General features: G+C 42.3%; 1 protein-coding gene across 3 annotated transcripts in view; it reads right to left on the bottom strand.

Moving 5' to 3' along the window:
* Positions 1 to 18500, bottom strand: part of CACNB4 (calcium voltage-gated channel auxiliary subunit beta 4) — a 209873-nt gene that overhangs the window by 16516 nt on the left and 174857 nt on the right. For all 3 annotated transcript variants that reach the window (XR_012646361.1, XM_075000752.1, XM_075000753.1), the window contains 2 exons: positions 13718 to 13869; positions 10378 to 10473 (listed from right to left, as the gene is read on the bottom strand). Coding sequence is in view for 2 of the 3 variants with exons in the window: in XM_075000752.1 (XP_074856853.1) it covers positions 10378 to 10473; positions 13718 to 13869 (248 nt within the window). In the remaining variant the exon portion in view is untranslated. The remainder of the gene's footprint in view (positions 1 to 10377; positions 10474 to 13717; positions 13870 to 18500) is intronic.

Here is an 18500-nt window from a genome sequence, read left to right as displayed (position 1 = left end):
CATTTCAGCTTTCACTGGCATACTTTGTAGCCATTTTTGAGGCAATCAACAATCTTATTTTCAAGCAGCAAGGAAGAAACGCAAACATCTCTGCCCACTATCATGTAATCAGAGCTTTCATGGAAAAAACTCAGCTTTGGAAATGACAAATTCAAGCTGGAAACTTTTTGTCATTCCCTCATCTACATGAACTCCTCGCTGAAAAGGAATATCTTGATGAGAATTACCTGGATCTAAAGAACAAAATTAGTCCTCATCTGGATTGCTTTGCTGAGGAGTTCATACACTATTTTCCACTTGCCACCTTGGATAATCCTGTTTGTAAATTGATGAGAAATTCATTCAATATTGATGTGGATTCACTGCCAGACCCTTTGCAAGAACAAGCCATCAAACTGAAATGTGATTCAAGTGCAAAGGATAATTTTGAAACCATGAGTCTGGAACAGTTTTGCGCAAAATACCTCCTCATTTACCACAGAGTTGGAGAAGAAGCACTACACTTGACCATTCCCTTTTCTTCTACTTACCTTTCTGAAGCTGGTTTTTCACTTCTTACTATATTAAAAAAAACCCAGCACAATCAGCTGGAAATGAAAAGTGACTTGCATTGTGCTCTTTCGTCCTTCAAACCTGGAATTTTTGACCTTCTGAGGAAAAACCATACCATCCATCTCATTAAATTAATTCAAATTGCTTTCATTTGCTTAGTTGTATGTTTTACAAATTTCTGTTCTATCTTCAAAAATAAATGACTGGAAAAAAGTTATTTGGTTAATCACTAACTACCTCTATGTTGCGGTCTCACTCTCTTTACTGCAGTTTAGTCAAGTTTTAGTTAGTTTTGAAGTGGTTTGAAGCTGAAGTGCTTTTGTGATATAGTGTAAGTGTTGATTAAAATATACAGTCATTTTCATTCATTTGGAAATTTTCAAAAAAATAAATGTTTAATGTTGTCATATCATGGAACCTTGAGAGGTCATTGAGTCCACAGTAGGACTTATCACCATCCCTAACAGGTTTTTTACTTTAATCTAATATGCCCCAGACCCTTTAAAGGCCCCTCTCAAGGACAGCTCACAACCCCGGGTTTACAAGGCCAATCTGCTAACCACTGAGCTATTCCCTCCCCCATAACATTTTTAATTTTTTTCAACTTGTTTACATGCAGTAGAGTTGTCATACTATTTTATGCCTATTTTTCAGTCTTCCCCATATATGCCCGACACACTGGTCAAATTACTACTACCTGATCATGAATAATAATATAAATATGAGTGCAAAGGGTTAAATTTATTTCAATCAAAAATGGGGTGTATGAGGGTTTAGTGAAAACCAAAAGGGAGGTGTCATGTCAAAAAGTTTGGGAACTGCTGACTTGAAGTATGCCAGGGTGCAGAGAGAGCTGGCTGATGTGATTGCAGAGCTAGTGACCATTATTTTTGAAAACTCATGGCCAACGGGAGAGGTCCCAGATTACTCTAAGTTGGGTGGAAAGGTAGATAGGCTGCAGGACAGGGACAGGGTCCAAAGTGACCTAGACAAATTGGAGGATTGGGTCAAAAGAAATCTAATGAGTTTCAAAAAAGATAAGTGCAGAGTCCTGCATTTAGGACTGAATTAATCCAATGTACCTAGCACAGAAAAGGATATGGGGATTACAATAAATGCAAAGCTGGATGTGAGTCTACAGTGTACCCCTGTTTCCAAGAAGGATAACAGTGGCTGCATTAGTAGGAGCATTACCAGTAGACTGAAGCAAGTTATTATTCACCTCCGTTTGGCGCTGGTGAGGCCATATCTTCAGTTTGCATCCAGTTTTGGGCTTCTTACTATAGAAAGGATGGGAACAAACTGGAATACAGCAGCAGGCAACAAGAATGATTAGGAGACCAGGGTGTATGACTTACAAGGAGAGGCTGAGGGAACTGGGTTCATTTTGCCTGCAGCAGAAAGGAATGAGGGGAGACTTGACAGAAGCTTTCAACCATGTGAAGGACAGTTCCAAAGATGATGGAATTAAGTGGTTCTCGGTGGTGGCAGATGACAGAACAAGAAACAATGGTCTCAACTTACACTGGTGGAGCTCTACGTTGGATATTAGGATGAACTATTTCACTGAGAAGGTGGTGAATCACTGAAATGGGATATCTAGGGAGACAGTGGAATTTCCATTCTTGGAGGTTAAGGCCAGGCTTGACAAAGTTCTGGCTGGAATGCTTTTATTAGTTTGGTTTGATCCTGTTTTGAGCAGGAGGTTGGACTAGATGACCTCCTGAGGTCTCTTCCAACCATAATCTTCTATGATTCTAATGGTTAATTACTCTCATTGTCAAAAATTTAAACCTTACTTTCTGTCTGAATTTGTGTAGCTTCAACTTCCAGCCACTGCATCGTGTTCTACCTCTCTTTCCTCAACTGTCTACACAGGGAACAAATAACTAATAAACTGTCATCAAGTCACCCTTAACCTTCTCTTTCTAAAGCTAAATAGACTGAGTTCCTTGAATCTGCATGGCATGTTTCTTTAATTATTTTCATGGCTCTTCTTTGAACTATCTCCAATTTATCAACATCCTTGTTGAATTGTGTGCATCAGAACTAGACACAGTATTCCAGCTGCAGTTGCAGTGGTGCCAACTATAGAGGTAAAACAACCTCTCTGTTCCTAATGGAGATCTCCCTGGTGTACATAATAGGTGCACATTTATTTTTTTGGTTAAGATGTCATACTGGAGTTCAGCTGACTATCTGCCATGAATCCCAAATCTTTTTCAGAGTCACTGTTTCTGAGTATAGAGTTTCACAAACCTGTAAATATAATGGGTTTTTTTTGTTCCTAGATAAATACATTTACATTTAGCCATATTAAAAGCATATATCATTTGCTTCTGCCTAGTTTATCAAGCAATCAAGGTTGCGCTGAAGCAGTGATCATCCTCTTTCACTACTCACCACTTCTCCACATTTTCTCTCATCTGCAGTTTATTAGTAATAATTATATATTTTCTTGTATGTCAATGCTAAAGCGCACAGTAGACATAGTATCAATATTGTTAACATCACAATTACCGTCTTATTGCAGTGTTCTGTATCCTTTGGATAAAACCTCACATGTAAAGACTTTTCTGTAGATCTTCCTGATCCATAAATGAGACAAGAAAGAAATCACCTCTCTTCAGCTTTATCTATTTAGAATACTTATCTAGAATAGCTAGTACTTTTAGTTCCTTGGCTACATCTACACTTGCCTTCCTCTTTAGAAAAGGAATGCAAATGAGGGAAATTGAAATGCAAATTAAGTGACAATTTACATATTTCACACCTCATTTGCATAATCTCTTTTCAAAAGAGATTCTTTTGAAAGAAAAAAAGCTGTGTAGATGTGGCTCTTTTGAAAATAAACCCTGTCTTCGAAAGCACCCTTCTTCCTAGGCAGGCTGGGTTCTTTTGAAGACAGGGTTTATTTTCGAAAGAGTGATTTCTACACTGCTTTTTTTCTTTCAAAAGAATCTCTTTTGAAAAAAGATTATGCAAATGAAGTGTGGGATATGTAAATCAGCACTTCATTTGGATTTCTGATTTCCCTCATTTGCATTCCTCTTTCAAATGAGGAATGCAACTGTAGATGTAGCCCTTATGTTTCCTATGTTATCATTGTCTAGCCGTACCAGAAGAAAGGAAGACGGCAATGGCTGTGGTGTAGTTACAGCTGCAATTTTAGTCACTTAAAATATCTGAGATACTGGAAATAAATTGTACAGTGCAGGTCACCATTATTTCCTTAGTCACATTCAACTATAGAGGAGGCTGCTGTCAGCCACCCCTCTTACCAACCTGGTCCCAGACAGCCTGTTGCTGGGACCTTACTGCCCTCCCCTTCCATAATGGTTAAGGGGGCTGAAATGGGGCTGGCTTTCTGCATTCTGCTCCCTACCTTCCTTAAGGGTTAGTGGTGGACTCAGCAGGATCTGTAAAGGTGGAGAATTAGTGAAAAGTTAGGGGGTACATGTGATTTTAAATTGCCTCACTAGCTTGTGCTGGGTTATACTTAATTGCATTGCTGCAGTTTAGTTCTGATGGGGTAGTATTTCCAATATATTTCAAATTATCTCAAAAGCACCTAGAGGACACAGAGACACATTGCTTCTGACCATTTGTATAAATCCAAAAAAGAAAACCTTTATTTGACTAGAACATTTTAACTACATTCTTGGTACAGATCCTGTTTCATTAAACCACATAAAGTAACTGCTACTGCTTGATGAGGTCTGCAGTGATCAGTATTCTGAACACAGCATGAGCAGCACCAGTGAAAAATTAATGAGCAATTGATAATGAAAGCCGGTAGATATTCCAAAAACAACTATTTTTAATATGTATACATCTACAGTACTAATCCATTTCATAACACTAACTCTCAGCAACATGCAAATCAGAAATGTGATTTTGATGGCATTCAGATGTCTCCTTAACAGTGTGCAAATCAGGGGTAACTTCAGTGAAGTGAAAACTGTGAAATCTGAGTCACCCTAATGGACTTCAGTGGGAAGCTGATGTGCACATCTGTGGATGGAATTTGGCCCATGGCAACTACATGTCCAAATCTTGAGGTTTGTGCTCAGTCCCTGCTCAGGCAGGGTCTCACTGAAAGTCACTGAGAGTTCATCTAAATAAAATCTCAGGATGAGGAACAAAAGCTGAGTTATATCTGACTTTATACCTATTACACAGTGCTGTTATGTATTCACTAAGCAATGACTTGCACCCTGCAGGGGCAAGCCATTTATTGCTATCGAACTCAGTCACTCACGTCAGTCCCCAGTAGATAGGAACAGACTTAACTGAAATAAGAGAAAGACACTGTACATATTGCCACATGCAATGACCCAGGGCTTGATTTGTGACAGGGATTATCTGGGCTGAGCCTCTGCACCTCTAGCTTTGGCAGTTTATAGTCCTGGCATCTCTGGGGTTGCTGTGTCAGTTATGAAAGTAAAATAATTGACTGAGCCCCAGCACCTCCTTCAACATAAATTAAGCCCAGCACAGGTAGCTCTTTGCAGATGGAGAAATAAATACTTTCTAATGCGAAGAATGTGACACTATTGATAGTATCAGAGAGGTAGCCGGGTTAGTCTGTATCTTCAAGAACAAGAAGTCCTGTGGCACCTTATAGACCAACAGACATTTTGGAGCATAAGCTTTCGTGGGCAAAGACCCACTTTGTCAGATGCATGCATGCATGCATATTTCATGTATGTTGCAATATGTACATTGTCTTTCTCTTATTTCAGTTAAGTCTGTTCCTATCTACTGGGGACTGATGTGAGTGACTGAGTTTGATTAAAATAAATGGCTTGCCCCTGCAGGAAGCAAGTCATTGCTTAGTGAATACATAACAGCACTGTGTAATAGGTACAAAGTCAGATATAAGTGACATGTATACATGCATGAATCTGACGAAGTGGGTCTTTGCCCACGAAAGCTTACGCTCCAAAATATCTGTTAGTCTATAAGGTGCCGCAGGACTTCTTCTTGTTCACTGCTGATAGTGTTATACATGAAAGCAGCAATGACAGCCATGAACCACATTCAGATGCAATGAGAGCAGGTCTGACTCCATTTACACCCAGCATGAATTAGGGCTGATAGATCTTTTTGGTTACTACTAGTATAGAACTTGAATGGAAGTTTGTTTTTTATTGTGTTCTGAACAGTAGCCATAGAAATATCTTTTTTTCCCTCCTTTCTTCGTAACAAAATGATTCAATGGAACCAGGACAGAAACATAATACACTAGACTCCCCAACATAAATTTTAAATGGCTTGAAGACTGTTCAGAGTGAAACACAAGCAGGGTGCAAGGGAAGAGAACACCAGATCAGCCTCTTACTGTAACCAGAAACACTTACAGTACATCATTGCCTTGAAATAAGAGGGTCTGGAACAGAACAGATTCTTTGAGCTAAGATGATCATCACTTACCCAGAAAATGTCAGGTCATGCGTGGCGATTTCTAACCCACCAGGGGACAGAATTCCCCCTTTCTGAGAAGAATGAGACAATTTATGACAAAACATACTAGTCTCTGACCAAAGGCAGTTAAGGAATTACATGTCCACATTTGTCTGATTGCTCTCTCTTCATCCTCAATGGAAGTTTTATAACTCAGAAGAGGAAGCAATGTTTACATTGCAGAGAGCTCTGTTTTTATGTTGTGGGTCAAATCAGGAGTCTCCCTGTGATGGAGCACAAGACTGGGGAAAAGGTGAAGTGGGGGTACTCTCCCTCCAGCTACACCCAGAGCAGGCAAATGCTGGGAAATAAGTGTGTTCTATGTTACAGACAGCGCTCAGCAGCCCGAGAAGGGGGTGTTACTCAGAAGGAGAGGAGTTATGCCTCATATTTTCACATGCTAGGATGCATGGGCGGTGGGTGACCCTACAGCTCAGGGAGGCAAGACCATGGAGCCATGCCCCTTCTGGACAAGGCACCATCCCCCATTATGGTTATTATCCAAATGCGCCCCCCTCCCCCGCAACACATACAATGGGGGTGTTGGCTCTCTGAGTCCACAGAGCTCTGGGCAGTTGACAGGCAGGTACAGGGCGACAGCCAGTCCCCAGCCTCTGCCAACACAAGAGTAGGCTGGGGGCAGAGGGAGCCTGAGAGCCTCCAGTACCGCATGGGCAGTGCAGGTAAGGCACTCTGGGAAATCATTGCCTTCCTCCACCTATAATGCCTGCCATCCATGCTAGGCTGACTGCTAAGGGGAGTGCTTGCTATAGCTTTTTAAAGTTGTGGCAAATCTGCTATGCACCAATGTTTCACACAGCACCTGTGGCATTACACCTTTCCTAACATGTTCCCACTTTGCTCACATAAAATGTGCTGACAATGCTCACTGTTTCAGAGAGAGACTTGCAGTATTTGGTGTTTGCATTTTTCTTAAAGCCCCAGCTTCCAGAGTTATGCAATTAAGGGAAACAAGCAATCCTGCAGCACCTTAAATACTAACCAATATATTTATTAGGTAATGAGCTTTTGTGGAAACCTGAAGGAATTCAAGAACTGGAGAGGCATCAAGTTACTGTCTATTCCAGGGAAAGTGTTCAGTAGGATGCATCCAGCATAGTCCGTCAAGCTCTCACATGGAACTTGCAAGGAAAGCCCAAAAGTGGAAGGCCTCGGACAATGTGGAGAAGGTCTACTGAGACTGAAGGACAACAACTGGGGTACTCCTGGAGCCAACTACAAGTTTTGTCCCAAGACAGAGTGAAGTGGAGGAGACTTATAGATGACCTATGCTCCACATGGAGTACAAGGGTTAAGTAGTAGTAGTAGTAGTAACAGCAGAGCTTTTGTGGGAAAGACCCACTTCTTCAGTTTTGCAGCAGATAAGAAGAGTCAGGGTTTATATAGCTTGGGAAGGGGAGGAACAAAGGAGTAGAAGGAGAAGGATATAAAGGGGGTGGCGTCACCTGTCATTAACAGGACCATTGGAAGAAGTAAATTAAGTGAGATGGGAGTCATTCCTGCATATATCCCTGCTGTATAAAGCCTGGATTCTTAGGTGCTGCACTGAGGGGTAACAGCCCAGGGATACTTCAGCTCCCTAGTTACAAATTCTCAGAGGAGCAGCCATCTTAATCTGTAATGTCACAAACAACAGCAGAGCTGTGACACGTTAGAGACTAACAAATGTATTAGGTCATCAATTTTTGTGGGAAAAGCCTGCTTCTTCAGATGGATTTGAAGTGGAAAAACAGAATCCAGGATTTATATAACAAGAAGGATCGGGGTGCAGGGTGGGGCAGGTGGGAAAAAAAGAAACTCCCCTTCCCACCTTCCCTGCCAGAAAAGCCCTGGATTCTGTTTTATCCACTCCAAGTCAATCTGAAGAAGTGGGTTTTACCCACGAAAGCTCATGACCTAACACATTTGTTAGTCACTGCTTGTCCCTTGTAAAAGTAAAAGCAAGAAGGAAGCCATTCCCCTACATAGCATCCAAGAGGAAGGATAGACAGATCAAAGATCTAACTGACCATCTCTTTAAAAAAGGGCTGAACTTCAGCCTTTTTGCTGCCTTTGTCATTGTCAGTTATATCAGCTATCTCCCAACTTCTTCCTGTTTGAACTGGTTCAACTGTGCTGGCCAATCTTCTGAGATGACCCTCACCACTGATACTGAGCTTGGAAGACTACATTAGTCCTGTGGCCACCAATGACACAAGAGCCCTCCAGCCTAAGAAAATTAAGTTGAATTAAGTCAGGCACCTTGAAAGACCTAACCCCATTTGACCCACATTAACTAGACAGCATCGACCCCTACCAGTTAGCATGACTGTAGGGTGTCAAAATGTTTCTAGACTAGCTGTAAAGCAGTGTTTCAGATGGGGTTAGGTAACTCCAGGTACACCCTAAATCAGTTTAATTATCTTGGGACAGATTCATGTTTGGACACTTATTTTGAAATAATAGCATCCCCACACAGACATGCACCAGAATCATTAAACTGATTTGAATTCATGCCTTTTGAATGCACATTTCAGTGCAAATTTGCATACACATCGACTCACCTGATTAAACAAATAACACACACACACACACACACACACACACACACACACCCCACTTTCCCCTGCCCAAGCCTGACCATAAGCACAGAATCAATCTCTCAACCACAGTCAGCTTGAGGATGCATAACAGCTCTTGGATGTTTGAAACCATCCTTTTGTCTAAGAAGTTACTAATTGACATCTTATCATTAGCAGTTGTGTTTCTTAACTTTCCTATCTGTTCGCTGACACACTGACTCGTCCCATTATTTCCTGAGCCTTATTAGGCTATGTCTACATTAGAAAGTTTACAGTAACATACCTGTTCTGGTGCAGTTACACTGCTATAAGATCTCTTGTGTAGCTACCCTATATCATCAGGAGAGATCTCCCCCGCTGCCATAAATAATTCCCAAGAGGCAGCAGTTGACAGGAGAAGCTCTTCTACTGACACATCATGTGCACTATAACTTATGTTCACATCCCTGAGCAACATAAATTTTGCTAACATAAGTGGGAAGGCAGGCGTGCCTTTATAGGTCCCTTCTCTTTTTCTGTTCTTGGACTAAGGAGACCCACATGGCAGACTTCCTACTTGGCAGCTGACAGCTTGAGCATGATAGTGCAGGCTGAACCTCTCTAGTTAGGCATCCTCAGAACCTGACCGGTGCTGAATGAGAGAATTTGCAGAACTGCAGGAGGTCAATATTGTCTAACAGCATTACCAACACTTCCATTGCATAGTGGGCTCTTACAAGACATGTAGGGGTAAACTACAGCTAAATAACAGCACAGAATACTGAGAGCCAGGACTGGTGGCTGTAAAGAAACTTCATGGGACCATGGAAAACTTGGCCACACCCATGATAAGTGGTTGTCTGGCTAACTAAAATCATGAGGGACTGTGGATGTTGCCAGACGATAGTGTGCTGGATTAGAGAGGTTCAACCTGTACCATCCAAATCTCTTCTGACTCTTACAATAAATTACTGCTAAGTCCACCAGCTACTTGGGGTAGCCTTGAAGGACAGCTAAAAATGTAGATAATATATCAGATGGAACTTCCCAGAACTTGTGTAGAGCTGAGAAGAGTTTATTCTATGAAATCTACTAAAGATCTCATTCTCCTAATGTGATTTTTTCCATGTAGCTTTTTGATACTACTGCAACGGGTGCTCAAGAACAACTTTAGACATTTCCCAGTTAGACACATGAATAGTTGTATTTTATCATGCTCATTCTGATGATCAAATATTGGGTTGTTATATAGGTAACTTAACATCTGTGTGCATTTCAACAAAGAGGTTTGTCCTGCAACAAAATCTTGAACTGAGTTTCAAAGGTCTAAACAATTGTAGCTGTTTTTCCCACACACAGCTATACACCTGCCCCACATAAAACTGCCTCTACAAATGGCCTACACACCTGAGGCAGCTTGCAGGCCTGTGAATTACAGGACTCCACATCAATTAAAATGGCTAATCATCATCCCAACAAGCTGACTTATGATAACTCTCTACCTCCACTGGGCCAAGTGGAATGTCTCAACAGAGACTTGCTGAAGTGCCAGAAACTCAATTGTGAGACACAGGTTATATTAAAGTCCCAGACAGGTTACTTCTTTGAGTACAAAAAGTGACTGAATAGTATTGCCTCCTCCACCCCCTTAATGAAGCTAGGACTAGATGGCTGAGCATCATCAAGAATCAAATGACAACATGTGCATTCAATTATAATCAATGATAAACACAACAGAAATGTAGAAAACTCCAGTTCATTGATATGGAGATTGATTCTTGATCTTTTCTCTACTTACTGGTGGGCATTGTGCAAGTTTATCAGCTGCCACCAACTGAACATTTAAGTGTTTACTTTGTGACTTTCCCCTGGATTTAATCAGTCGCTGCAAAACCTGAGAGAGGAAAAGAGGAAAACATGAGTCTATGAGTCAAACATCTCCAGATTCAAGAGATCCAAATGACAATTAACCAAGAAATCCAAACGTCAGAATTAATCAAGTTAATAAACTCTTATCTGAATTACTATTAATATAGTGGACCAAATGTTGTCATCAGACAGACACAAATGCTTCAGTTTACTTCACTGGGATGTGTATGTGTTTATCCCGTCATAGGATTTCACCTGATGCCTATTTTCCAAATGCAGTTTACACTGTGATTTAGCTTTGTTCTGGTTGTATGTGCTAGGTTATCATCCACAAACATAATTTTCTAAAGGACTGTTCTTCAGTGCCCTCTGAAAATTATGCAGTTGTACCAGTTTGATTACAGGGTAACAGCATAGTATATTATGGGTACAGCCTGCTCGGCAGTATATTTTGATAGAAAAGGTTCTCTAACACCCACCATTCATATTACTTCACTATTTTTCCTGTAGTATTCTCATTAGTGGACTTTAGGTGGTAGGCGAAATTATGAATACTAAATTATTTACTGGTAAGCTATGAAAGAAAATTACAGTATCAGAAGCCTCTGGGTGAAAGACTTTCAAAAAGAAAAACATGCCTTGGCCTTAACTCTTGTGCTCCTGATACTCTCCGCCACTCACCAGTTATGCTGCTTTGCAGGTAACATTCCATTCAACAAAACTGGTGTAACTAGCACAACCAACACCCCATCAGTAAGGAATATGCAAAGTATGTATATGAAGTTTACGTTAAGAACTTCATATTATTATTATAGGTGCATTAAGTGTTGCTATTAAAACTTAAATTATGCTGTGTCTTTACAGAATGTGAGCCAGACTCCCAACAGATATAAATAACTGTATCTCCACTTGCACCAAGGATTCAGAGTTTGAAAGATCTGGAAGTAGTTATTCACCCCAATGTTTCTGGGACTAAAAGTGTAATACTAGATAATAGGAGTCATCCTTAACTGCCAGTAGTTAATGTAATAACTAGCAAAATGTGAAAAAACACAAGTAGTCCAGTATTGACTACAAAACCACTATAGGGGCTACAGCAGGCATGTCCAATAATTTTTGCTGGGGGGCCACTTCAAGAATTTGGCAAGTGGTCAAGGACCACATTCTTCTGTGATATTAATAGAGAAGGGGTAGTGTGGGAATGGAGGTAACGTGCACAAGGCAGCTCCGGGTAGGGGGATGGGCTGCAAGAGAAGGTGTGGGGTCTGAGAGGGAGTTTGGGTAAAGGAGGGGTTTGTGACCTGGGGCAGGGAATTAGGCTACAAGAATGGGTGCAGGGTCCAGAAAGGAGTACAAGTATGGGTACAGGAAAGGATTCTGACATGGAGGAGTTGCATAGGAGGGGGTACAGGGTCTGGAAGGGGGTTGTGACCTGGGGTGGGAGTGCAGCGGCTTGGGTTGTGATCAAGGGCAGTAGGGCACTGTGACCTGGGTTAGGAGACTGGAGTGCAGAGTTTGGGATGGGGTGTTGGTACAGGAGAGGATTCTGACCTGAAGAAAGAGTGCAGGAGGGGATGCTGAGATTGGTAAGGGGTTGTATCCTGGGGCAAGGGATTGGAGTGCAGGCCATGGGAGGGGATACGGGTGCAGGCGCAGGGATGCAGAGGGTTTGGGTTGTGAACAGGACGGGGGTGCACAAGGGGGAGCAGATGGTTGCGGTGCTAGGTGCAGACTCTGGCCAGGAGGTGCTTATGTAGGTGGGTCCTGGCCAGCAGCCCAACAGGACCCCCAGGCAGGCCCCTGCCTTCTGCACCTTCAAACACCACTCCAAGGGCAAGGGCCATGTTCTCTATGCACATTGCACACGTCTGGACAGGGGAAAGAATGTACTGTGTGTGCTGCCTACACTGCAAACACAGCCCAGACAGCTCCTATTGGCTGGTTTCCAAGTGCTGAGAGATTGTGCTGGAGACGGGCAGTGCGCAAAGCTCCCCTCCCCTCCAGGGGCTTGTGGCACACAGAGCTCTGTTGCCTACCACTTTGAGCGGCACGTTGGGGCATGGAAAACAGGGAGCCTGCCTGGGGCTCCCAATGTCCTGCAGGACAATGGTGGGACAGATCTTGGGGTTTGGCAGGCTGGATTCAGCACAAAGTCCATATTTTGCCTGCCCTGGGCCACAGCCTTGTCTCTACAGTATTAAAACATGCAGAAGTGTCACTGAACTTGTTTTTAAAGTGAAAATTGATGCAAACCCCTGTGTGGGCTCTTTTATGTTAATGTTCTCTTTGTTTGTATTATTTTAGCTATATTTAATTAGTAACTGAGTTATGCTAACTTCTACGCAAGCCAGGCTGAAATCGATTTTAAAAACACACCTTCGGTTAAACTGACGGAATAATACAAACAATGTCTAAATATGCAAAGAAAGCAGTCCAGTAGCACTTTAAAGACTAACAAAATAATTATTAGGTGGTGAGCCTGGTAGGAAGAAGTGGGTCTATGCCACGAAAGCTCACAACCTAATAAATTATTTTGTTAGTCTTTAAGGTACTACTGAACTGCTTGTTTGTTTTGATAGTATATAGACTAACACGGCATTGTCTCTGTTATTAAGTATGCAAAGGTTATTAGTACCGTAAAGCAGTACTGAAAAAAAAATCACTTTTGTGCTCTGCATGCAGAGCCCAAAGGACAACACTCCCCTCCCTGCCAAAAAAATATTGGCACTAGTAATTGTCCTGACTGGGAGTCTCGAAAGAAGCACCGAAGACCAGTCTAACCTTTCACCTCTAAAGGTGGCCCCCTGTGGAGAGTTAAAGCACACTGATGGCATGGAGAGAGATGGCACCTGTTCTGAAGACAAATTAAGGTCTTAAATCCGTTGGGTTTTCAATCCAGTACCTTTCATGAATATTAAACTCACCACAACTCTAACTGAAAGTAAGTATTTATTTTCAAGCTAAACATCTGCACAAGAATTTTAAACAGAGAAGGATTCCCCCCTCCCCCCGGAAGAGGATGAAAAAAAAAATTTAAAGAAACCACGGGAGACAGATGTTAGTCATGGAATTTAATGCATTATTGGAAAGGGCTCAGATATTACAAGGATGTAACAGAATGGTTTTCTTCTGATAGGAGCCTAAAGCTCTCACTGGTGTCAACATGTGCCTTATGAGGGGAAAAGAGAATACACCTTATCTCTGAGGACAACCAGTGTGTAACATTTAAAAAAGTAAAATACATTTAATTTAAAAATCATTGCAATTACCTTTGGAGATGATACTTTAACATGGACAATAATTGGTGCTAAAGACGTCTTAATAAGTTGTGCTGGATGGTTAATAGTATCTGCATCTAGGACAACCAGCTGTAAGGATCTTGCCAACTCAAAGATTCGTTCAATTTCACTCTGCACTTCAGCTAAATAACAAGAAGCAACAGCAGGTCATAACTGCTCTACACCAATATTGTTTAGCAAAAGAAAATCATGTGCCCTTGGTTTTGGTGTATAGTATATGTATAATATATGGACTTCATGAATAAATAAATATTTGTAATTTATCTAGGACTAGAACAGTAGATGCAATTTCAGAATATACATTTTAGAACTGTTTGTAAAAATGCTACTTTGATTCCCACATAGGCTAACACTAATAAGCCTCATAAATGCTGTCTACTGCCGGAAATGTAACTCCTTTGATATTACATCAGCTCATATGATTTAGAAAAGGCCCATATCAAGAATTTGATACTTTCTGGGTCAAAGAATCAATTTGATATTGGATGATACGTTGAAGCACTCCTCCAAAGTTTCATTCTTAGATATATTCCTAATATTTGGAGATTACCTGGTAACAAGGAAGCAGTGTTCCAAAGCACAGATTTGATGATTAAAAAAATAATCATACAAAAATGAAAAAGCTGATCCCCACCAAATGTTGATGCCCCACTCAATGATATGGCTGACCTCACACCAAATGACTGCATTTTGCAGAAAGGGAATACAGTAGTCCCTTAAGTTACGCAAGGGTTGTGTTCCCACATACCCTTGCATAACTCAAATTTCGCGTAAATCGAGGGCGATTTTTATTTTCCCTGGCAGAATGCACATTCTGCAGCCTGGGAAGCAGCAGGAGCACCTGCAGCTCCTTTTGAAAGGTAAGTCCTGGCGTTGGGGGAGGGCAGTTTGGGAGGTGGTGTGTTGGAGCCATGGGTGGAGGGCAGGGGGGTTAAGTCTGGGGTGGGTTAGGGCTGAAAGGGGGCAGGGGGCTGGAGTTGAGCTGGGGCCCTGTGACCCTGTTGGGGGATGAACTGTAGGCAGGCATGGGGGGATGGAGCCTGGACTCCACGAGGGGTGGAGATCCAGAGCCATGCAGGATGGGGGTGAACTGGAGCTGCAGGAGGTTTGAACCAGGGCAGGGAGTGTTGACCCAGGACCACGCAGGGCCTTGTGGGTTGAGCCAGGACCAGGGAAAGCGGGATTTTGAGTTGCGCTCAACTTGTATTAATGTGATTTGAGTACAACTCAAAATCACACATTTTGAGGACTTATTGTATCCAAAAAATTCAGACCAATCTGGGCTGAGGTTTTAGAGGTGTATGATTAATGTAGACCCCGAAGAAAGATATCCCACTTCCCTGGCCCTCACTTTATACTAACTCTCTATTATTTATGTAGCATGATGAGTCTGGTATTTTGGTATATTTGCTGTATTTAGAAATATTAATAAAATTATGCACAAAATGCTCTTTTATAGTCAATCTAAACTGTCCACCCAACTGCTACTCCAACAAGATTTGTTTCAAGGCATCCTCAAACACACAAAGACTCTAAGGCTATATCTACACTTGGAGATAAATTTGACTTTTAATATGCTTGACTTTTTAATCTCATTCTTATGAATTCAAATTTACGTGTCCACAAACCTTCTGGATATTTGACCCTCCACTTCTCTGTGTTGAGTTTCCGTGTCCCCATTGCCTTATCCAAGTTTGCATGAGCGATACATTGTGGGTACCTACCCCACAGTGCCTTAGCCCCAGCTGCTTGTGGGTGTTTGATGTCACTATCCCAGAATGCAAAGCACTGTCCCAGAATTCAGAGCACCCAATAACTTCATGAAAATGAATGGGTGCAACTTTTCTGTTGATTAGAAAGTAAGATGATGGCTGAGTGTGATGATGATGATGAAGGTTTTGAAGAGGAACTCTTTCTACTACAGTCCAAGAACTCACAAATGTTGGCTGCCCTGAATGCACTGCTGGCAGGGGAGCAGCAGTTTTGACTCGTGAGACCAGCACACACTGCTGGGACCACATCATTTTGGAGTCCTAGGATGACCAGCAATGGGCGCAGAATTTTCACATGTGTAAGTCCACTTTTATGGAACTTTGTGATGTGCTGACCCTGACCCTGAAGCGCAGCAACACAAGAATGAGGTCAGCTTTAACTGTTCAGAAGCAAGTGGCAATCGGTATGTGGAAGTTTGCAATGCCCAACAGTTACCAGTTAGTGGAAAATCAATTCGGAGTTGGCTGATCTACAGTAGGGGCTGTGGTGATGCAGGCAGCCAATGAAATCTGTTTGCATCTCCTCAGATGTACAGGCCATAGCGGATGGCTTTACTGCCCAGGGGTTTCCCAACTGTGGCAGGGCACAGCCCCATCATGGCCCCAGCCCACCTGGCCTCTGAGGGTATGTCTACACTTGCATGCCTCTTTTGAAAGAGATATGCAAATAGAAAATGCAAATGAGGGGTAAATTTGCATATATCGGCACCTCATTTGCATATTCTAATTTCAAAAGAGCTTTTTTCGAAAGAAGAAAGCCAGTGTAGATGCTGCTCTTTCGAAAGTAAACCCCATCACCAAAAGAAACATTCTTCCCTTTATTTAAAGATTTTGAAGATTTAATTAAATAAAGGGAAGAAGGTTTCTTTCGAAGATGGGGTTTACTTTCAAAAGAGCAGCATCTACACTGGCTTTCTTCTTTCGAAAGAAGCTCTTTCGAAATTAGCATATGCAAATGAGACACGAAACATGCAAATTCCGCCTCATTTGCATTTTCAATTTTCCTCGTTTGCCTACCTCTTTCGAAAGAGGAATGCAAGTGTAGACGCACCCTGAGTGTATAAACAGAAAGAGGTACTTCTCCACAATTTTGCAGGTGTTGGTAGATCAAACAGGTCATTTCACCAACATCAACATGGGATGGCTGAAGAAGGTCCATGACACACGCATCTTCAGAAATTCTGGGATGTACAGAAAGCTCATGGATGGGACTTTTTCCCCAGACCAGAAGAATCAAGGCCGTGTCTACACTAGCCAAAAACTTCGAAATGGCCATGCAAATGACCATTTCGAAGTTTACTAATGAAGCGCTGAAATATATATTCAGCACCTCATTAGAATGTGGGCGGCCGTGGCACTTCGAAATTGTGGCTTGCCGCTGCACGGCTTGTCCAGATGGGGGTCCTTTTTGAAAGGACCCCGGCTACTTTGAAGTCTCCTTATTCCTACCTGCTCATAGGAATTTGCATGGCCATTTCGAAGTTTTTGGCTAATGTAGACGTAGCCCAAGATTGGCAATGTGGAGAAGACTATTGTAATATTGGGTGACCCTGCTTACCCTCTGCTCTTTTGCCTTATGAACCCAACACAGGAGCCCTGGACCACAGCAGGGAAACGTCAATCAAAGTCTCAGCAAGTACAGGATGGTGGTTGAATGTGCCTTTGGCTGTTTAAAAGCAAGGTTCAGATACCTACTGACCCATTTGGACCTTTATGAAACTAATGTCCTCACCATGATTATAGCACGCGTTATTTTGCATAACATTCGCGAATCCAGGTGGGAGAATTTCCTGAACGTCTGGAATACCGAGGGTGAGACGATGGACAAGGCTTACTTGCAGCCACCTACATGGCCATTCACCAATAACCACGTGGAGGCAGCAGCAATCAGGGATGCTTTAAAACATAGCTTTATGAATGATCTGCCATGCACATGATAGCAATGTACTTCTCTGTTGTAATAACAACCAACCCTCACCCAGCAAAGTTATTTATGCTCCCCACCAAATGTGAACCAATAAATCAGACCATGTCTTATAAAGAAAAAATGCTTTTACTTGGTGGGAGGGGGTTAAGTTGCTGGCAGAAGAATGGATGTGGAAGGAGAGTTCTTTTCCTAAAAGCTGTGCAGCTGTGCTATTGGCTCTCTCCACCCCCACCTGGTTCCCTGCAATGATTTGTGCACCCTACCACTTGTGCATGCCAGAAAAATCACACTGAGCTCAAAAGAATAAGTTTATTTTGGGGGGAGGAGAGGTTTAAGTGGCAAGGAAAAGAAGCGCTGTCATGGGTGGTGGAACAGCCTTTTGCTGTGGCCCTTGGGGCTAGAGTGGCAGGCTGTCCTTACCCTCCCTCCCCGCGTTTGGTGACTGTAGCGACAGGGGGTACACAACCTGTCTTTAGGGGACTCCCAACTACTGCGTTGGGAGCCCCTCTGAAGCTCCAGCATGAAGCTCAGGACTTCTATTCGGTCATTCACTGCCGTTGTGAGCTTTGATGCCTCCTCCCTCTGGTTTGCAGCTTGCTTTCTCTGGAAGTCAAGTATATTCTGCCACCACTATGTTGTATTCTGCTGCCACTGTGCTATCTCCCTTTTCATGTCAATGGTTTCTGCTTCAGACCACTCCATGTGCTGCAGCATCAGGTTCTGCTTGGACCATTGGAACTTCCTCGCCCTGTCTCTCAAACTGGGCATGCCAGCTGGAAAGTGAAGTTCAAAATTGAGATACAATTCACACTAAGTGCTTACCCATGGGATGAAATGGTCTCTGTCTCTACTATCAGGGAAAGTTTCTTTTTGCAAGACTGCTTAAGGCTTATAAAGGATAGGATTCAAAGTGTGCACTGCACAAGCCATCGTTTACCATCATTTACACAAAACATTTTGTTGTGAACATGGCAAGCTGTTTTATGCTGTCCAGAGGAAGTTGCAAAGAAGAGAAAGTTGTCTGGTGTCCTGGAGCAGGGGAAAAAGTTTTTTC

Source organism: Carettochelys insculpta, chromosome 8, assembly GCF_033958435.1.
Source record: "Carettochelys insculpta isolate YL-2023 chromosome 8, ASM3395843v1, whole genome shotgun sequence".
Classification (NCBI taxonomy): domain Eukaryota; kingdom Metazoa; phylum Chordata; order Testudines; family Carettochelyidae; genus Carettochelys; species Carettochelys insculpta.
This window is presented reverse-complemented; position numbering and strand designations above follow the sequence as displayed.